The sequence below is a fragment of the Pseudopodoces humilis genome, chromosome 3 (genome assembly GCF_049639895.1).
Source record: "Pseudopodoces humilis isolate 2021_Gansu_Grassland_sample_001 chromosome 3, ASM4963989v1, whole genome shotgun sequence".
Taxonomy (NCBI): Eukaryota; Metazoa; Chordata; class Aves; order Passeriformes; family Paridae; genus Pseudopodoces; species Pseudopodoces humilis.
Window position 1 is genome coordinate 113775212 of NC_142202.1, and position 20109 is coordinate 113795320.

The window sequence follows — 20109 nt, forward strand, 5'->3', positions numbered from 1 at the left end:
ACAATTCCCGAGACAATTCCCGAGACAATTCCCGAGACAATTCCCAGCCCAGCTCGGGGGGAGCGACCCCGAATTCCCCGAATTCCCAATTCCCGAATTCCCCGATTCCCGCGCCTCGCTGCCGCGTTCCGGGGGAAACTGAGGCACAAATCCCTCCCCTCTCCGTATCCTGGGATCCCCCAAATTCCCGAATTCCGGCTCCTTCCTGCAGCATTCCAGGGGAAACTGAGGCACAAATCCCTCCCCCCCATCCTGGGATCCCCAAAATTCCCAAATTCCGGCTCCTTCCTGCAGCATTCCAGGGGAAACTGAGGCACAGCCCTCCCCCCCCATCCTTGGATCCCCCAGATTCCCGCTCCTTCCTGGACCTGCCGCATTCCAGGGGAAACTGAGGCACGGCCCTCCCCCCCCCCCCCCGCCATCCTGGGATCCCCCAAATTCCCGCCCCTTCCTGGCTCTGCCGCGTTCCTGGGGAAACTGAGGCACGGCCCCACTCCTTATCCTGGGACCCTCGGAATTCCCAAATTCCCGATTTCCCGCTCCTTCCTGCGGCTTTCCAGGGGAAACTGAGGCACGGCCCCCCTTTCATCCTCAGACCACCCCTCAAATTCCCGATCCTTCCTGGCGCCGCCGCATTCCAGGGGAAACTGAGGCACGGCCCCTCCCCCTCGTCCGTGGATCTCCCAAATTCCCAAATTCCCGCTCATTCTTGGCTCTGCCGCATTCCGGGGGAAACTGAGGCACGGCGCCATCCCCCATTCTGGGATCCCCCGAATTCCCGCTCCTCCCTGCGGCTTTCCTGGGGAAACTGAGGCACGGCCCCTCCCCCTCGTCCGTGGATCCCCCAAATTCCCAAATTCCCGCCCCTTCCTGGCGCCGCCGCATTCCAGGGGAAACTGAGGCACGGCCGCCCCTCGCCCCATCCTGGGCCCCTCGGAATTCCCGAATTCCCAAATTCCCGCTCCCGGCAGGAGAGAAGAGCCGGGAGAGGGGGAGGGGCCGGGATCGGGACCCTCGGGAATGCGGGGGGGAATCCCGGGAATTCGGGGGGAAATCCTGGGAATTCGGGAAAATCCTGGGAATTCGGGGGGAAATCCCGGGAATTCTGGGGGAAAATCCCGGGAATTCGGGGAAATCCCGGGAATTCGGGAAAATCCCGGGAATTCGGGGAAATCCCGGGAAAATCCCGGGAATTCGGGAAAATCCCGGAAAAATCCCGGGAATTCGGGAAAATCCCGGGAAAATCCCGGGAATTCGGGGAAATCCCGGGAATTCGGGGAGGAAATCCTGGGAATTCGGGGAGGAAATCCTGGGAATTCGGGGAGGAAATCCTGGGAATTCGGGGGGGAAATCCTGGGAATTGGTGGGGAAATCCCGGGAATTCAGGAAAATCCTGGGAATTCGGGGAAATCCTGGGAATTCAGGAAAATCCTGGGAATTCGGGGGGGAAATCCCGGGAATTCAGGGGGAAATCCTGGGAATTCGGGGGGGAAATCCTGGGAATTCGGGGAAATCCCGGGAATTCGGGGGGGAAATCCCGGGAATTCGGGGGGGAAATCCTGGGAATTCGGGGGGGAAATCCTGGGAATTCGGGGAAATCCCGGGAATTCGGGGGGAAATCCTGGGAATTCGGGGGGGGAAATCCCGGGAATTCGGGGGGAAATTCTGGGAATTCGGGGGGAAATCCTGGGAATTCGGGGAAATCCCGGGAATTCCGGGACCGCCCGGGGGCAGCGGGGCTCTCCCGGCTCCCAGGAAAGTTTTGGGAATGGCCGGAACAGAGGGACGGGATCCCGGGAATTCCTCGGGAATTGGGGGGTCCCGGCTGGGCCGCGGCTCAAGGAAGGTCCCAGGAATAAACCCCGGGAATAAACCCCGGGAATGGCGGGAAAAAATATCGGGAATGGCAGGGAAAAATATCGGGAATAGCGGGAATAAACACTGGGAATGACAGGAATAAACACCGGGAATAAACACCGGGAATAAACACCGGGAATGGCGAGAAAAAATATCAGGAATAAACACCGGGATTAAATATCGGGAAAAGCAGGCGGGAACCGGGAATGCTGCGAGTCCCGAAATTCCAAATCCCGGAATTCCGATGGGAAGGAGCCGAACGCGGATCCCAAATCCCGGAATTTTGGGATCCCTTCCCGGAGCCTCATCCCGGGATTCCCGCGGGCGGCTCCGATCCCGAAATCCCGAGCCGCTGGAAAAGGAAATTCCGGGAATTCTGGGGAGGATTTGGGGGATTTTGAGGGAATTTTTGGAAGGGATTGGGAGAGTTTTTTGGGAGTTCGGGGGATTTTCGGGAATTTTGATGGATCTTTTTTAAATTCCGGGAGGGATTGGGGGAAATTCCAGGAATTTGGGGAAGGATTGAGGGGATTTTTGGGAATTGGGGGGGGACTGAGAGTTTTGGGAAAATTTTCGGGAATTTTGGGGGGGATTTGGGGCGGATTTTTGGGAATTTTTTGGGTCTGAGACCGGGAACTCCTGGCGGGGATGGAGTCGGGAAAATCCCACTGGGATTTTGGGAATTTTGGGGGGATCTGGAGGGAATTTGGAAGCACCGGGAGGGTCCCGATGGGATCCTCAGGAATGGGGGAGAGGAGATCCCGGAATTCCTGGATTTGAGGGAGAGGAAATCCCGGAATTCCCAGATTTTGGGGGAGGGAGATCCCGGAATTCCCAGATTTTGGGATTTGGGGGAGAGGAAATCCCAGAATTCCCAGATTTTGGGATTTGGGGGAGAGGAAATCCCAGAATTCCCGGATTTGGGGATTTGAGGGAAAGAAGATCCCAGAATTCCCGGATTTTGGGATTTGGGAACCGCGCCCGTTCCAGGCCGGAGCCGCGGGAAGAGGCCGGGAAAAACTCCGGGAATTTCCCCCATTCCCATTCCCGATCCCAACATTCCTGGTGGGAATTCCCCAAATCCCGGAAAATCGGAGCCACCCCGGGCTCCGGAACCGCCTCCTCCTCCCACGGATCCCGGAAAAATCCCGGATCCCAATCCCGGATCCCAATCCCGGATCCCAATCCCGGATCCCAATCCGGGATCCCAATCCCGGATCCCAATCCGGGATCCCAATCCGGGATCCCAATCCGGGATCCCAATCCCGGATCCCAATCCCGGATCCCAATCCGGGATCCCAATCCGGGATCCCAATCCCGGATCCCAATCCCGGATCCCAATCCTGGATCCCAATCCCGGATCCCAATCCCGGATCCCAATCCCGGATCCCAATCCGGGATCCCAATCCGGGATCCCAATCCGGGATCCCAATCCCGGATCCCAATCCCGGATCCCAATCCCGGATCCCAATCCGGGATCCCAATCCTGGATCCCAATCCCGGATCCCAATCCCGGATCCCAATCCGGGATCCCAATCCCGGATCCCAATCCCGGATCCCAAACCCGGATCCCAATCCCGGATCCCAATCCGGGATCCCAATCCTGGATCCCAATCCTGGATCCCAATCCTGGATCCCAATCCCGGATCCCAATCCCGGATCCCAATCCTGGATCCCAATCCGGGATCCCAATCCCGGATCCCAATCCCGATCCCTGGGATTCCGGAACCGCGGGAATCCAGGCTGGGAACGGCCCCTTTCCCTGGGATATTCCCAGATTTCCACCAATCCTGGCACCATCCCGGCTCCGGAGGGAACTTACCCCATTTTTCCCCAATTTTTTCCTCATTTTTTTCCCATTTCCTCCAGGTTTTTTCCCATTTTTTTCTGTTTTTTTCCCATTTTTTCCCAGGGTTTTCCATTTTTTCCCAGTTTTTCCTGGTTTTTCCCATTTTCTCCATTCTTTTCCCATTTTTTCCCAATGTTTTCCGTTTTTTTTCCCATTTTTCCCCCAATTTTTTCCTGTTTTTTTTTTTCCCATTTTTCCCCATTTTCCCTGTTTTCTTCCAGGTTTTTTCCCATTTTTTTCTGGTCTTTCCCATTTTTTCCCCGATTTTTTCCCATTTTTCCAGGTTTTTTCCCATTTTTCCTCATTTTCCCATTTTTTCCCATTTTTCCTTTTTCCCGTTTTCTTCCCATTTTTTTCTGGTTTTTCCCTTTTTTTTCCCCATTTTTCCCTTTTTTTTTTCCTTTTTTCCAGTTTTTTCCCAGTTTTTTCCCCATTTTTTCCCATTTTTTCCTTTTCCCTGTTTTCTTCCAGCTTTTTTCCCATTTTTCTCTGGTTTTTCCCATTTTTTCCCAATTTTTTTCCCATTTTTTTCTGGTTTTTCCCTTTTTTCCACTTATTTTTTCCCCATTTTTTTCCCATTTTTTCCCATCCCCTCCCTCTCCAGGGATTCTCCCGCCCCCTCCCAGGAATCCGTCGCGATTCCAAAGGGAGAAATTCCCAGGAATCCCCGGAACCCCTCCCCCATCCCCAAATTCCCGAAGTTTTCCCAGCAGGGAAGAATTCCAGAGGCGGTGGCTGCAGATCCAAGGCTTTGTTGGCTCCCCCGGGAATTCCCGGGAATTCCCTCCCGTTCTCCCGGAGCGTTCCCGGAGCCGGAGTTCGTTTTCCCGGGAATTCCGCGGCTCCGGGATCCTCACATGAAATCGTCGGAGTCGTTCCCATCCTGCGGGAAAAGCGGGAATGGGCCAGGCGGGATCGGGGATTCCCGGGAATTCCTGGGATTTGGGAATGCCGGGATGGGATTTCCGGGATCATCCCGAGGATTCCCGGGATCCCGGAGCCCTCTGGGAACGGAGCCAGCCCGGAGCTCCGGGAATTCCCAATCCCATTCCCGTTATTCCAATCCCACTCAATTCCAATCATTCCCATTATTCCCAATCCCAATCCCATTTATCCCCATTCCATCCCATTCCCGTCATTCCCATTATTCCCAATCCCATTTTTCCCGCTATTCCCGTTATTCCCAATCCCATTCCCGTCATTCCCATTATTCCCAATCCCATTTTTCCCGCTATTCCGGTTAATCCCAATATTCCCGCTATTCCCAATCCCACCCCCGTTATTCCCATTATTCCCGATCCCATTTTTCCCACTATTCCCATTCCCAATATTCCCATGATTCCCCATCCCATTATTCCCATTCCCAATCACATTCCCGCTATTCCCATTCCCGTTATCCTCTTCCCAGTATTTTCCTTATTCCCATCCCAACATTCCCGATATTCCCAGTATTCCCATCATTCCCAACCCCATTATTCCCGTTATTCCCACATTTCCCATCCCATTCCCGTTATTCCTTTTCCCATTGTCCTCATTATTCCCGCTATTCCCCTTCCCAGTATTCCCATCCCGTTATTCCCAATCCTGCTATTCCCACAATTCCTATTCCCGCTATTCCCGTTATTCCCGTAATTCCCGTAATTCCCGTTGTCATTCCCGTTGTTATTCCCATTGTTATTCCCATAATTCCCGTTGTTATTCCCATTGTTATTCCCGTTATTCCCATCCCATTTTTCCCATTTATCCCATTGTTATTCCTGTTCTTATTCCCAGTGGTTATTCCCGCTGTTCCTGCTATTCCCATTGTTGTCATTCCCGCTGTTCCCGTTATTCCTGCTGTTCCCATTGTTATTCCCACTGTTGTTATTCCCATTGTTGTTATTCCCGCTGTTATTCCCATTATTCCCGTTGTCATTCCCAATGTTCCCATTCCCGCTGTTCCCATTATTCCCACTGTTCCCGCTGTTATTCCCGCTGTTCCCATTGTTATTCCCACTGTTGTTACTCCCACTATTCCCATTGTTGTTATTCCCATTGCTGTTATTCCCACTATTATTCCCGTTGTTATTCCCACTGTTGTTATTCCCGTTGTTATTCCTGTTGTTGTTGTTCCAATTCCCGTTATTCCTATTGTTGTTATTCCCATTTCCGTTGTTATTCCCGCTGTTGTCACTCCCACTGTTCCGGTTGTTATTCCCGCTGTTCCCATTGTTATTCCCACTGTTGTTATTCCCGTTGTTCCCATTCCCGCTGTTCCCATTGTTCCTATTCCCACTGTTCCCGTTATTCCCATCATTCCCACTGTTCCCGTCATTCCCATTCCCGCTGTTCCCGGTGTAGTTATTCCGGCTGTTCCCGTTATTCCCGCTGTTCCTGTTGTTCCTATTCCCACTGTTCCCGTTATTCCCGCTGTTCCCGTTATTCTGGCTGTTCCTGTTGTTCCCGCTGTTCCCATTCCCACTGTTCCCATTCCCGCTGTTCCCGGTGTAGTTATTCCAGCTGTTCCCGTTATTCCCGCTGTTCCCGTTGTTCCCATTCCCACTGTTCCCGTTATTCCCGCTGTTCCCATTATTCTGGCTGTTCCCGTCATTCCCGCTGTTCCCGCTGTTCCCATTCCCACTGTTCCCGGTGTAGTTATTTCGGCTGTTCCCGTTATTCCCGCTGTTCCCGTTGTTCCCATTCCCACTGTTCCCGTTATTCCCGCTGTTCCCGTTGTTCCCATTCCCACTGTTCCCATTCCCGCTGTTCCCGGTGTAGTTATTCCGGCTGTTCCCGTTATTCCCGCTGTTCCCGTTGTTCCCGCTGTTCCCATCATTCCCATTCCCACTGTTCCCATTCCGGCTGTTCCCGGTGTTGTCATTCCGGCTGTTCCCGTCGCTCCGGCTGTACCTGGTTGGAGCTCATGTTCTCCGTTTTCATCAGCGAGCTGTAGCTCCTGCCGGGGGATCCCGCTCAGCTCCCGCCCGCAATTCCCGGGAATTCCCGCCGGGAACGCCGAGCCCCGCCCACAATTCCCAAGGATTCGTCCCTCTGGAATTCTCCCCGGGGCTGGAACTGCCCCTCCCCCACCCCCCCCATGGGATATCCCGGAATTCCCATCCCGGGGATCGCTCCGGGATCTCCCGGCTGGGAAATCGGGAATTGGGATCCCTGGGAATGCTGGGAATGGGATCCCTGGGAATGCCGGGAATGGGATCCCTGGGATCTCTGGGATTGGGATCCCTGGGAATGCTGGGAATGGGATCCCTGGGAATGCTGGGAATGGGATCCCTGGGAATGCTGGGAATGGGATCCCTGGGAATGCTGGGAATGGGATCCCTGGGAATGCTGGGAATGGGATCCCTGGGAATGCTGGGAATGGGATCTCTGGGAAATCCAGGAATTTGGATCCTGATCCCTGGAAAATCCCGGATTTTGGAATCCCTGGGAATGCGGGAATTGGGATCCCTGGGAAATTGGGAATTGAGATCTCAATCCCTGGAAAATCCTGGATTTGGGATCCCTGGCAATGCTGGGATTTGGGACCTCCAGAAAATCGGGAATCGGGACCTGGATCCCTGGAGAATTCCAGATTTTGGGATCCAAATCCCTGGGAAATCCTGGATTTTGGGATCCTTGGAAAATCCCGGATTTGGGATCCCTGGGAAATCAGGAATTGGAATCCCTGGGAATGCCAGATTTGGGATCTCAGGAAAATCGGGAATTTGGAACTCTATCCCTGGAAAACCCTGGATTTTGGATCCAAATCCCTGGAAAATCCAGGAATTGGGATCCCTGGGAATGCTGGGAATGGGATCTCTGGGAAATAGGGATTTGGGATCCGTGGAAATCCTGGATTCGGGATCCAAATCCCTGGAAAATCTGGGAGTTTGGATCCCTGGGAAATCCGGGAATTTGGATCCAAATCCCTGGGAAATCTCAGATTTTAGGATCCCAATCCCTGGGAAATCTGGGAATTGGAATCCCTGGGAATCCTGGATTTGGGATCTCTGGGAAATCAGGCATATGGGATCTCAATCCCTGCGAAATCCCAGATTTTGGGATCCAAACCCCTGAAAAATCCTGGATTTGGGATCTCCAGAAATTCTGGGAATGGGGATCTCAATCCCCAGGATATCCCGGATTTCAGATACCAGGGAAATCCTGGATCTGGGATCTGGGATCCCAATCCATGGAAAATTCCGGATGTTTGATGGCAATCCCAGGGAAATCCCGGATCTGGGATCCCAATCCCGGATTTCCCTGGATCCCGATTTTCCGGGCCTGGAGCCGGGGGAGGCTCCCCAGGGAATCCCGGGAACGCTGACCCCCCCCGGGATGAATTCCCAGCCCAGATCCCGGGAATCAGCGGGAATCCCGGAATTCCAGAGGGAGCTCCAGGGTCAATTCCAGAGGAATTCCAAAGGGAATTCCAGAAAAAATTCTGGAAGCAATTCCAAAGCAGCTCCGAGGAGAATTCCCGAGGCAATTCCAGGCTCTCTTCCCCGGCATTCCCAGCCCCCATTCCCTGGGATTCCCTTGGGAAAACCTCCAGGAGCCTCCACCCATCCCGCCATTCCCGGAATTCCTGGGATTCCCGGGATTCATTCCCGGAATTCCTGGGATTCATTCCCGCCTGGTCTTGTCCATTTCCCATCCCCAGCGCAGATCCTGCAGCTGCTGCTGCCGCCATTCCCAACATTCCTGGAATTCATTCCCAGCGTTCCCGGAATTCATTCCCAGATTCCACTCCCAGGCTCCATTCCTGTGTTTCATTCCTGGGTCCCATTCCTGGGTTCCATTCCCAGATCCCGTTCCCAGAATTCCCATGTTTCATTCCCGGGTTCCATTCCCGGATCCCATTCCCAGAATTCCCGTGTTCCATTCCCAGAATTCCATTCCTGGAATTCATTCTTGGGTTCCATTCCCGGGTTCCATTCCCAGAATTCCTGGAATTCCCGTATTTCATTCCTGGATACCCGAAATTCCCGGTGTTCCATTCCTGGATTCCCAGAATTCCTGGGTTCCTTTCCTGGATCCCATTCCCAGAATTCCCGTGTTCCATTCCCGGGTTCCATTCCCGGGTTTCATTCCCAGAATTCCCGTGTTCCATTCCCGGGTTCCATTCCCGGGTTCCATTCCCGCGTTCTCGTTCCCGTGTTCCATTCCCGGGTTTTGTTCCCAGAATTCCCAGATCTCCCGGTGTTCCCGGAATTCCCGCTGTTCCGGCTGTTCCCACCTGAGCTCGTCCATCTCCCGTTTCCGGCGCTGTTCCTCGCGCTGTTCCCGCCGCAGCTCCTGCAGCTGCTGCCGGCGCCGCCCGCGCTCCTCCCGATCCCGACATTCCCGCTCGGCCGCCAGGTCCGGGAATCGCTCCACGCGCGTCCGCTCCAGGCGCCGCAGCTGCTCCGACGGCCGCCGCTCCACCGTCACCGAGCGCACCTGGAACAACAGCCGGAAAAACACCGGGAATTACAGCCGGAGCCACGGCCTGCCGCTCCACCGTCACCGAGCGCACCTGGAAAAACACCAGGAAAACACTGGGAAAAAACACCGGGAATTACAGCCGGAATCACGGCCTGCCGCTCCACCGTCACCGAGCGCACCTGGAAAACCTGGAAAAACACCGGGAAAAACACCGGGAATGAGAGCGGGAATCACGGCCTGCTGCTCCACCGTCACTGAGAGCACCTGGAAAAACACCAGGAAAAACACCAGGAAAAACACCGGGAAAAACACCGGGAATTACAGCCGGAGTCACAGCGTGCCGCTCCACCGTCACCGAGCGCACCTGGAATTGCAACACCTGGAAAAACACCGGGAATTACAGCTGGAATCACGGCCTGCTGCTCCACCATCAGCGAGTGCGCGTGGAATTACAACAGCCGGAAAAACACCGGGAATTACAGCCGGAATCACAGCGTGCCGCTCCACCGTCACCGAGCGCACCTGGAAAACTGGGAATAACACCGGGAAAAACACCGGGAATGAGAGCGGGAATCACGGCCTGCTGCTCCACCGTCACTGAGAGCACCTGGAACAACACCAGGAAAAACACCAGGAAAAACACCGGGAAAAACACCGGGAAAAACACTGGGAATTACAGCCGGAATCACAGCGTGCTGATCCACCGCCACCGAGCGCACCTGGAAAAGCGGGAATGACAACGGAAAAAATGGGAATGAGAGCGGGAATCGCAGCCTGCCGCTCCACCGTCAGCGAGCGCAGCTGGGAATGGGAACACCGGGAGCGACACCGGGAATCACGGTGTGCCATTCCACCATCAGAGAGTGCACCTGGGAACAACGGGAAAAAACGGGAATTACAGCCGGAATTACGGTGTGCCGCTCCACCGTCGGCACAACCTGGAAAAACACCGGGAATAACACCGGGAAAAACAGGAATTACAGGCGGAATCACCGTGTAGCTGCTCCACCGGCAGCGAGCACACCTGGGAATAACGGGAATGACAGCGGGAAAAATGGGAATGACGAGAAATACGGGAATTAGAGCGGGAATTGGGAGTGATGTGATCCACGGCAGCGAGCGCTCCCGGGGTTAAAACAGTGGGAAAAACAGCGGGAATTACAGTGGGAAAAACGGGAATGACAGGAAAACTGGGAATGAGAACAAGAATTGGGGGTGCTCTGATCCACCAGCACACCCGGGAAAACAACGGGAATAACGACGGGAAAAATGGGAATGAGAGCGGGAATCACGGTGTGCCGATCCACCGGCACCGAGCGCAGCTGGAAACAACGGGAATGGCGGGAAAAATGGGAATGACGGGGAAAAAATGGGAATGAGAGCGGGAATGGGGGCTGTGCTGATCCACTGTCAGCAGGAACTCGTGGAATAACGGGAATAACAGCGGGAAAACCGGGAATGAGTGCGGGAATGGGGGTGTGCTGATCCGCCAGCAGCGTGGGCTCTGGGAATTCCAGGAATTCCAGGGGAACACTGGGAATTGAGGCTTCTCCCGTGGGATAATTCCAGGAATTCCAAAGGGAAAAATCCACCCCAATCACAGCTCCTGGCTCTGGGAATTCCAGGAATTCCAGAGGGAAAGAACCGCTCCGTTCCCAGGGGGAATTCCCTGTGTCCGCATCCCCCGATTCCCGGATCACCATTCCCAAGGTTCCAGCATTCCCGGATTTCTGACGTTCCTGCACTCCTGAATTCCCGAGGTTCCAGCATTCCCTGATTCCCAATCACCATTCCTGAAGTTCCCGCGTTCCCGGGGTTCCCGGAATTCCCGTTATTCCCGGGGTTATTCCCAAGGTCATTCCCGCTGTTATTCCCATTGTTGGTAATTCCCATTGTTGGTAATTCCCATTGTTGGTAATTCCCATTGTTGGTAATTCCCATTGTTGGTTCCCATTCCCGTTGTTGGTTATTCCTGTTGTTGTTCCCGGATTCCCGCTGTTGTCATTCCCGCTGTTGTCATTCCCGCGGTTGTTTCCCAGATTCCCGCGGTTGTTTCCCAGATTCCCGCGGTTGTTTCCCAGATTCCCGCGGTTGTTCCCGCGGTTGTTTCCCAGATTCCCGCGGTTGTTTCCCAGATTCCCGCGGTTGTTCCCGCGGTTGTTTCCCAGATTCCCGCGGTTGTTTCCCAGATTCCCGCGGTTGTTCCCGCGGTTGTTTCCCAGATTCCCGCGGTTGTTTCCCAGATTCCCGCGGTTGTTTCCCAGATTCCCGCGGTTGTTCCCGCGGTTGTTTCCCAGATTCCCGCGGTTGTTTCCCAGATTCCCGCTGTTCCCGTCACTCACATCCTTGTGCCGGTGGAATCCGATCTGCCCCACGTCCATGTCCGGAGTTTTCCGCAGGTTGCTCCAGGGGGTGTAAACAACCGACACCGAGCTCAGCTTGCAGCCTGGGAACAACCGGAACGACAACGGGAATGGGAACAGCGGGAACGACAACGGGAATGATGGGAATGACAACGGGAATAATGGGAATCACAACAGCGGGAATGGGAATAACAACGGGAATAACAATGGGAATGACAACGGGAACAACAGCAGCGGGAATGACAATGGGAATAATGGGAATGACAACAGTGGGAATGGGAACAACAACGGGAATAACAACAGTGGGAAAGCCAGCGGGAACAACGGGAACAGCGGGAATAACGGGAACGGGAATAGCAACGGGAATAACAGGAAGAACGGGAATGGGAGTAACACCGGCACGGTTGTTGTGGAATAACAGTGGGAATAATGGGAATAACAATGGGAATAACAATGGGAATAACAATGGGAATGGGAATAATGACGGGAACAACAACAGCGGGAATGACAACAGTGACGGGAAGAACAGCGGGAAGAACAGCAGCGGGAACAACGGGAATAACAATGGGAATAATGGGAATAACAATGGGAATAACAACGGGAACAGCGGGAACGAACAGCCAGGAAAAGAGGAGGAAACAGCCAGGAAAGAGCGGGAAAAACAACCGGAAAAATCAGCGGGAAAAATTGGGAAAAACAGTGGGAGAAATGAAGGAAAAATGGGGGAAAAATGGGAAAAGAGGTGAGGGGGAATAGCGGGAAAAATGGGAAAAAAAAGAGGGAAAAATGGGAAAAAAATGGGAGAAGAGTGGGAAAGGTGGGAAAAATGGGAGAAAGGGGAAAAATGGGAAAAAAGTGGGAAAAAGAAGGAAATAAAAGGTGGGAAATGAGAAAAGAGCAGGAAAAGCAGGAAAAACGGAGGAGAATTGGGAAGAAAAGTGAGAAAAATGGGAAAATTGTGGGGAAAATTGGGAAAAAGGCGGGAAAAATTTCGCGGGATTTAGGGCAGATCCCGACCCCTTCCCGAGGTTTTTCCCCAAGGGTTTTCCCGAGGGTTTTTCCCGGGATTCCGGGATACCTTGGATGCTGTTGGCCTTCACCAGGTGGGCGCAGTCGCTCAGAACTTCCTTGGGAATGTCATCCATGGTCTGGCCCTGGCACGGAATTCCCAAATTCCCAGAGATTCCGGATCGCCCGGCCCGGAATTCCCGGGGGGATTTCCCAGCTGTTCCCAGGGTTTCCCAGGAAAAATCCCAATTTTCCCGAGGTTTCCCAAGGAATATCCCACTTTTCCCAAGGCTTTTCCTGATTTTCACGCAGTTTCCCAGGGAAAATCCCAATTTTTCCACAGTTTCCCCAGCGATGTCCCATTTTTCCCAAGATTTCCCGAGGGATATCCCGCTTTTCCCAAGGCTTTTCCCACTTTTCCCGAGGTTTCCCAGGGAAAATCCCAATTTTCCCGCAGTTTCCCAAGGGATATCCCAATTTTCCCGAGGTTTCCCAGGGCATATCCCCGTTTTCCTGAGGCCGCCCAGGGAACAGCCCGGCTTTTCCAAAGGTTTTCCCCAAAACTCCTGAAGTTTCCTGAGGTTTTTCCCGCGTTTCCTGGGGGTTTTCCCGCTTTTCCCAGGGTTTTTCCTGCTTTTCCTGAGCTTTTTCCTGCTTTTCCCAAGGTTTTTCCTGTTTTCCTGGGGTTTTTCCCGCTTTTCCCAGGGTTTTCCCCATTTTTTATAGGGTTTTTCCCATTTTTCCCAGGGTTTTTCCCGCTTTTCCCATGGTTTTTCCCACTTTTCCTGCAATTTCCTGGGGTTTCTCCCACTTTTCCCGAGGTTTCTCCCACTTTTCCCGAGGTTTTTCCCATTTTTTCCAGGTTTTTCCCGGGACTCACCTTGTGCAGGCGCAGGTAGACGTGGGCTGAGGAGAGCTTGTCCACGTGGAACCTGCGGAATGCCGGGAATTCCAGGGAATTCCAGAGAATTCCGGGGAATTCCGGGGGATCCCCACCCCCACCCTGGTCCCAAATTCCCGATTCCCAAAACCCATTCCCAGGGATTTCCTGGGAATCGCCAATCCCGGGGCTGGGGGATGGGAGGAGAATTCCTGGGAATGCGGAGGGGAAAAATGGGGAAAAAGGGGGAAAAATGGGAATAAAAATGGGGAAAAAATGGGGAAGAATGGGAAAAAATGGGGAAAAAAAATGGAGGGAAAATGAGGAAAAAATGGGGAAAAATTGGGAAAAAATGGGAAAAAAATGGGGAAAAATGGGAATAAAAATGGGGAAAAATTGGGAAAAAATGGGAATAAAAATGGGGAAAAATTGGGAAAAAATAGGAAAAAAAATGGAAAAAAAGGGAGAAAAATGGGAATAAAAATGGGGGGGAAAAGGGAAAAAAAATGGGGGAAAAGGGAATAAAAATGGGGAAAAATGGGGAAAAATGGGAATAAAAATGGGGAAAAAGGGAATAAAAATGGGGAAAAAGATGGGGGAAAAATGAGGAAAAATTGGGAAAAAGACGGGGAAAAAATGGGGAAGAAGGGGAAAAAAAGGGGAAAAAAATGGAGGGAAAATGAGGAAAAAATGGGGAAAAATGGGAATAAAAATGGGGAAAAATTGGGAAAAAAAGGGGGAAAAATGGGGAAAAAGATGGGGGGAAAATGAGGAAAAATTGGGAAAAAAACAGGGAAAAAATGGGGAAGAATGGGAAAAAATGGGGGGAAAATGGAGGGAAAATGAGGAAAAAATGGGGAAAAATTGGGAAAAAATGGGAAAAAAATGGGGAAAAATGGGAATAAAAATGGGGAAAAATTGGGAAAAAATGGGAATAAAAATGGGGAAAAATGGGGAAAAAATAGGAATAAAAATGGGAAAAAATGGGGAAAAATGGGAATAAAAATGGGGGAAAAGGGAATAAAAATGGGGAAAAATGGGGAAAAATGGGAATAAAAATGGGTGAAAACTGGGAATAAAAATGGGGAAAAAGGAGGGGGAAAAATGAGGAAAAATTGGGAAAAAGGCGGGGAAAAAATGGGGAAGAATGGGAAAAAATGGGGAAAAAAATGGACAGAAAATGAGGAAAAAATGGGGAAAATGGGAATAAAATGGGGAAAAATGGGAATAAAATGGGAAAAATGGGGAAAAGTGGGAAAAATGGGGGAAAAATGGAGGGAAAATGAGGAAAAATTGGGAAAAAAACAGGGAAAAAATGGGGAAGAATGGGAAAAAATGGGGGAAAAATGGAGGGAAAATGGGGAAAAATTGGGATAAAAATGGGAAAAAATGGGATAAAAATGGGGAAAATTGGGATAAAAATGGGGAAAAATTGGGGAAAAAATGGGAAAAAAATGGGGAAAAAGGGAATAAAAATTGGGAAAAATATGGGGGAAATGAGGAAAATTTTGGGAAAAAAAACGGAAAAAATGGGGAAGAATGGGAAAAAAATGGGGAAAAAATGGGGAAAAAGTGGGGAAAAAATGGAGGGAAAATGAGGAAAAAATGGGGAAAAATGGGAAAAAATGGGGAAAAAGGGGAAAAATGGGAATAAAAATGGGAATAAAAATGGGAATAAAAATGGGGAAAAATTGGGGAAAAATGGGAATAAAAATGGGGAAAAATTGGGGAAAAATGGGAATAAAAATGGGGAAATAATGGGAAAAATGGGGAAAAGTGGGAAAAATGAGGAAAAAGGGAAAAATGGGAAAAAAATGGGGACAATGGGGAAAAATGGGGAAAAATGGGGACGTTTGGGAAATGGATTTGGGAAAAGGGGAAAAATTTGGGATTTGGGAAGGGATTTGGGATTTGGATTGGGATGGGATTGGATTTGGGATTGGGATTTGGGATTTGGGATTTGGGATTTGGGAATTGGATTTGGGATTGGATTTGGGATTTGGGATGGGATTTGGGATTTGGGATGGGATGGGATTTGGGAAAAATGGGAAAAGGGGGATTTGGGAAAAATTGAGGAAAAAATTGGGGGAAATTGGGATTGGAAAAACGGGGAAAAAAGAGGATTTGGGATTTGGGAAAAATGTGGGAAAATGAGAAGAAGGTGGGGGAAGGGAAGGGCCTGGGGATGGGATTTGGGATTTGGGATTTGGGATTGGATTTGGGATTGGATTTGGGATTTGGGATTTGGGATTGGATTTGGGATTGGATTTGGGATTTGGGATGGGATTTGGGATTTGGGATGGGATTTGGGATTTGGGATGGGATTTGGGATTTGGGATGGGATTTGGGATTGGAATTGGGATTTGGGATTGGAATTGGGATTTGGGATTGGATTTGGGATTTGGGATTGGATTTGGGATTTGGGATGGGATTTGGGATGGGATTTGGGATTTGGGATTTGGGATTGGATTTGGGATTTGGGATGGGATTTGGGATTTGGGATTGGAATTGGGATTTGGGATTGGATTTGGGATTTGGGATTGGATTTGGGATTGGATTTGGGATTTGGGATGGGATTTGGGATGGGATTTGGGATTGGATTGGGGATTTGGGATGGGATTTGGGATTTGGGATGGGATTCGGGATTTGAGATTGGGGATTTGGGATTCAGGATGGGGTTGGGGACTGGATTTGGGATTTGAAATGGGATTTGGGATTCGGGATGGGATTTGGGATTGGATTTGGGATTCAGGATGGGATTTGGGATTTGGGAAGAGCCGAGCTCAGGAATTCCCAGCTCCAGCCCAAAGGCACTCCCAAATTCCGGAATCCTCGGGGGCAGGGAAGGGCGCGAGGGGGGAGGGGATGGGAGGGGGATGATCCCACATTCCCACATTCCCGCTTTTCCCGGGAATCTCGGGATCCCAGCACGCACCAGACGTCCTCGGGCCAGCCGTACTTGATCAGGTCCTCGTCTGCGGAACGGCAGCGCCGTCGGCAACGCCCCAAAATTCCCAAATTCCCAAAGCCCAGAATTCCCAAACTCCAAATCCCCAAATCCCAGAGTTCCCAAAATTCCCAAAGCCCAAAATCCCCGCCCCCAGCATTCCCCAATCCCAAAATTCCCAAATCCCCAATCCCGGGATTTCCATCTCCAATTCCCAAATCCAGGGATTCCAAGCCCCAATTCCCACCCCCATCCCCAAATCCTGGAATTCCTGCCCCAAATCCCAGGATTTCCAACCCAACCCCAAATCCCGGGATTCCCATCCCCAAATCCCCGGAATTCCAGCTCTAAATCCCGGAATTCCCAACCCCAAATCCCAGAATTCCTGTCCCAAATCCAATCCCAGCCCTGGCAAATCCCAGGAATTCCCATCCCAAATTCCCACCCTCAACCTCAAATCCTGGGAATTCCTGCCCCAAATCCCAAATCCCGGGAATTTCCGAATCCCAAATCCCAGAATTCCCGCCCCAAATCCCGGGAATCCATGAATCCCAAATCCCGGAATTCCTGCCCCAAATCCCAAATCCCGGGAATTCCATCCCAAATTTCCACCCCAACCCCAAATCCCGCCCCAAATCCCAAATCCTGGGAATTCCCAAATCCCAAATCCCGAAATTCCCAGCCGGATCCAATCCCTGGGCACCGCTCTGGAAAGAGCCGGAAAAGATTCCCAAAATTCCCCAAAGGGGCCGGAAATCCGGGAATTCTGCCCGGGAAAAGGGAATTTTTCACTCCCCCAAACCCGGGAACGTCCGAAGGAATCCCAAAAAAACGCGGCAAGGGGGGGTGGGGAGGGAAATGTGGGATATTCCCAAGGAAATCCTGGAATTCCAGGCCCCCAAAATTCCCAGAATTCCCAAAATTCCCGGAATTCCCGGCACTCACTCTCGTACTTGTCCTTGCCCATGTAGATGGTGTAGGCGGCGGGAGCGGCTGGAAAACCGGGAATGGCGGGGTCAGAATCCATGGAATTCCTGGAATTCCCGGGAAATTCCCGCTTTTCCCTCCTGGGAGGGACGAAGGAATTTTTTTTCCCGGTTTTTTTTTGGGGGAGGGGTTTCAACATTCCCGGCTGGAATTCCCGAAATTCCCAAAAAATCCCCCGAGCTTTTCCCGATCCGCAGAGCGAATCCCGGGAATCCGGCAGCGCAAAATCCCGAAAATTCTTGGTGGGAAAATGGGAATTGGCGGGAATTTCAAACATTCCTGGATTGGGAGGGAAAATCTGGGAAAATTCTGGGAAAATTCTGGGAAAAATCCGGGAAAAACCTGGGAAAAATCTGGGGAAAATCCGGGAAAACTCCAGGAAAAATCTGGGGAAAATTCCAGGAAAAATCCGGGAAAAATCTGGGAAAATCCGGGAAAAATCCAGGAAAAATCTGGGAAAATTCCGGGAAAAATCCGGGGAAAAATCCAGGAAAATCTGGCAAAAATCTGGCAAAAATCTGAGGAAAAAGTCTGGGAAAATTCTGGGGAAATCCGGGAAAAATTCGGGGAAAATTCGTGGAAAATCCAGGAAAAATCTGGGAAAAATCCGGGAAAATTCCGGGAAAATTCCAGGAAAAATCTGGGAAAATTCCGGGAAAAATCTGGGAATAATCCAGGAAAAATCCGGGAAAATCTGGGAAAAATCCAGGAAATTCCGGGACAAATTCGGGTAAAATATGGGAAAATCCGGGGAAAACCCCTGGAAAATCCGGAACTCAGAATGGAAAGGGAAATTCCCAAGTTTTTGGGGAGTTATTCCCGGTTTTTCCGCTCCCGGTGATTCCCGGGAATTCCCGCAGCGCCCCCCCCTGGAAAAGGAAAATTCCCATCGGGAATTCCCAGGGTTTGGTTTGTCCGGGATCCACGGGAATTCTCCTCCCTCGGGAATTCCGACTCCGCCGTTTAAAGAGGAGGAAAAAAAAAAAAAACCGGGAAAAGAAATTCCCGAGGGGAAAAAAAAAATCCAGGAAAAGGAGAAATCCCGGGAATTTGGGCTATTCCAAGGGCTGGGAGCCTTTTCCAGAGGCTCTCCCGGGACAGCGGGAATTCGGGGAAAGGGAAGGGACGGAACCTTGGGAAGGAATTCCCAGAGAATCCCCGGGATCGGGGAATTCCCGAGTTTTCCCCTCAGGATCCGCTCCCGGCTCCAGGGAATCCCGCGGCGCTCTCACCGTTGGAGGTGAAGTAAAACACCATAACTGCGGTGGGGTGGGCGCTGTGCTGATCCCGATTATCCCGCTTTTCCCGCTTTTTTTCCCGCTTTTTTCCCGTTTTTTTCCCGTTTTTCCCGCTGCTCCCGGGCCCGTCCCGGGGCTTCGCCGCCTCCTCAGGCCTGGCCCGGCACTGCGCACGCGCGGGGCGCTGCGTGATGACGTCACGGACAATACGCATGCGCGGAGCAGAGGGAGAGCAGCCGTTGGAAGGAACTGCGCATGCGCGCGACCGCCATGATGTACGGCAATTAAAACTGCGTGCGTTAGGGCCGCCATGATGCACGGTAAATAGAACTGCGCATGCGCAGGGCGGCTATGTTGTACGGCAAGAGGCACTGCGCCTGTGCGGGCCGCCATGATGCCGTACGGCGCACGTAACTGCGCATGCGCGTGGCTGCCATGTACGGCAGCCGGAGCTGCGCATGCGCAGTGCGGCGAGGATTTGTCCCGCTTTTTCCTTTTTTCCCCTTTTTTCCTTCCCTGCGCTATAAATAAATCAATCCAATTTCATAAATAACAATTTTTATTGCTAAACCTGCGAAAATAAATTTGGGGACAGCTACAATTAAAGGCAACGCCGAGCCCGGGATCGGCGCTGGGTGAACCCTGACCCGGTCTCTGCCTCAGTTTCCAAACCTCGATTCCCTCAAGTTTCCAAACTTTTTATTGAAATGCCGAGTTTTATACACTCGTTTCGCCCTGAGGCCGTGCAGTCTCAGGTTTTTTCTCTGTGATGTGTTGTTATATTCAGAATTCAGCTGTTGTGAATATTGTGGTATATTACGTATATCTTAGGCTATGACATAGCATTAAAATAAAAACTACTTTTGTCTGTGTAACCCAAAGACTGAAAAAGATAGCTGGAAATCTTTTTTTCTTTTATAAACTCTCTTATCCAGGCGAAGCCAGCAGTGACCAGAACTCTTTTGTGTTCAGAATTTATTGCATTTCTGGTATCAGGGAATGTAAATCTCGATGGCGCCAAGAAGATTGATCTATTGGGAAGGGGGCAAGAGAAAACTAAACAGAAGAACACCAAAGATCCTAAGAAGAATGTCTGAATGTGTGTGAGAATTTATGGATATGTAGTAGAGTTCTGTTTTTAAGACACAATCCTTTGTTAGTAAGGTGTGCTCTCTTGGCTGAATGCAGAGACACCCGGCCGTACCTGTATACTTTATTTTTTTCTCCTAATTGTTTTTTTATTAAGCTTTTAAATTCCATAAGGATTATGTGAACCTCGTTTTTCACAGAATCATTTGTGGCTCGTCTCACCTGAGGGGATTCTCCTCTCTCCTGGCACCTTCCTTTGTCCTTTTGTGAACATTCCTGAGCTCTCTGTCCTTGTTCGGGCGATCTTTTCATTGCTCCAGTTTTATGCCTTGTGCTCGAGTTATCTTTCTGCATTATACACGCGAATTATATTAAAAATGCACATATTACAACTGTCTCCCCTTTTCCCTTTCCTTTTCCTCCCTCCCTTTCCCCTTTTCTCTTCCCTGTTTTTTATTTCTCTTTCCCCTTTCCTCCTTTTTCGG

General features: G+C 51.2%; 1 protein-coding gene across 3 annotated transcripts; it reads right to left on the reverse strand.

The window, feature by feature from the left end:
- Positions 1–4442: 4442 nt before the first annotated feature.
- Positions 4443–18718, reverse strand: CCDC25 (coiled-coil domain containing 25). 3 transcript variants are annotated; one of them, XM_088053271.1, is made up of 9 exons: positions 18530–18717; positions 17256–17303; positions 16299–16338; positions 13364–13415; positions 12554–12629; positions 11455–11558; positions 8925–9127; positions 6596–6641; positions 4443–4589 (listed from the first exon to the last, which is right to left on the reverse strand). In XM_088053271.1, the coding sequence occupies exons 1-9, from the start codon at positions 18552–18554 to the stop codon at positions 4560–4562; spliced, it is 624 nt and encodes a 207-aa protein (XP_087909397.1). In that variant the 5' UTR covers positions 18555–18717; the 3' UTR covers positions 4443–4559. The 3 variants fall into 3 exon arrangements, with proteins under 3 accessions (XP_087909397.1, XP_087909399.1, XP_087909398.1); XM_088053273.1 differs by having other exon boundaries at positions 17256–17377; positions 18530–18665; XM_088053272.1 differs by lacking the exons at positions 4443–4589; positions 6596–6641; positions 8925–9127 and adding an exon at positions 9202–9634 and having other exon boundaries at positions 18530–18718.
- Positions 18719–20109: the final 1391 nt, after the last annotated feature.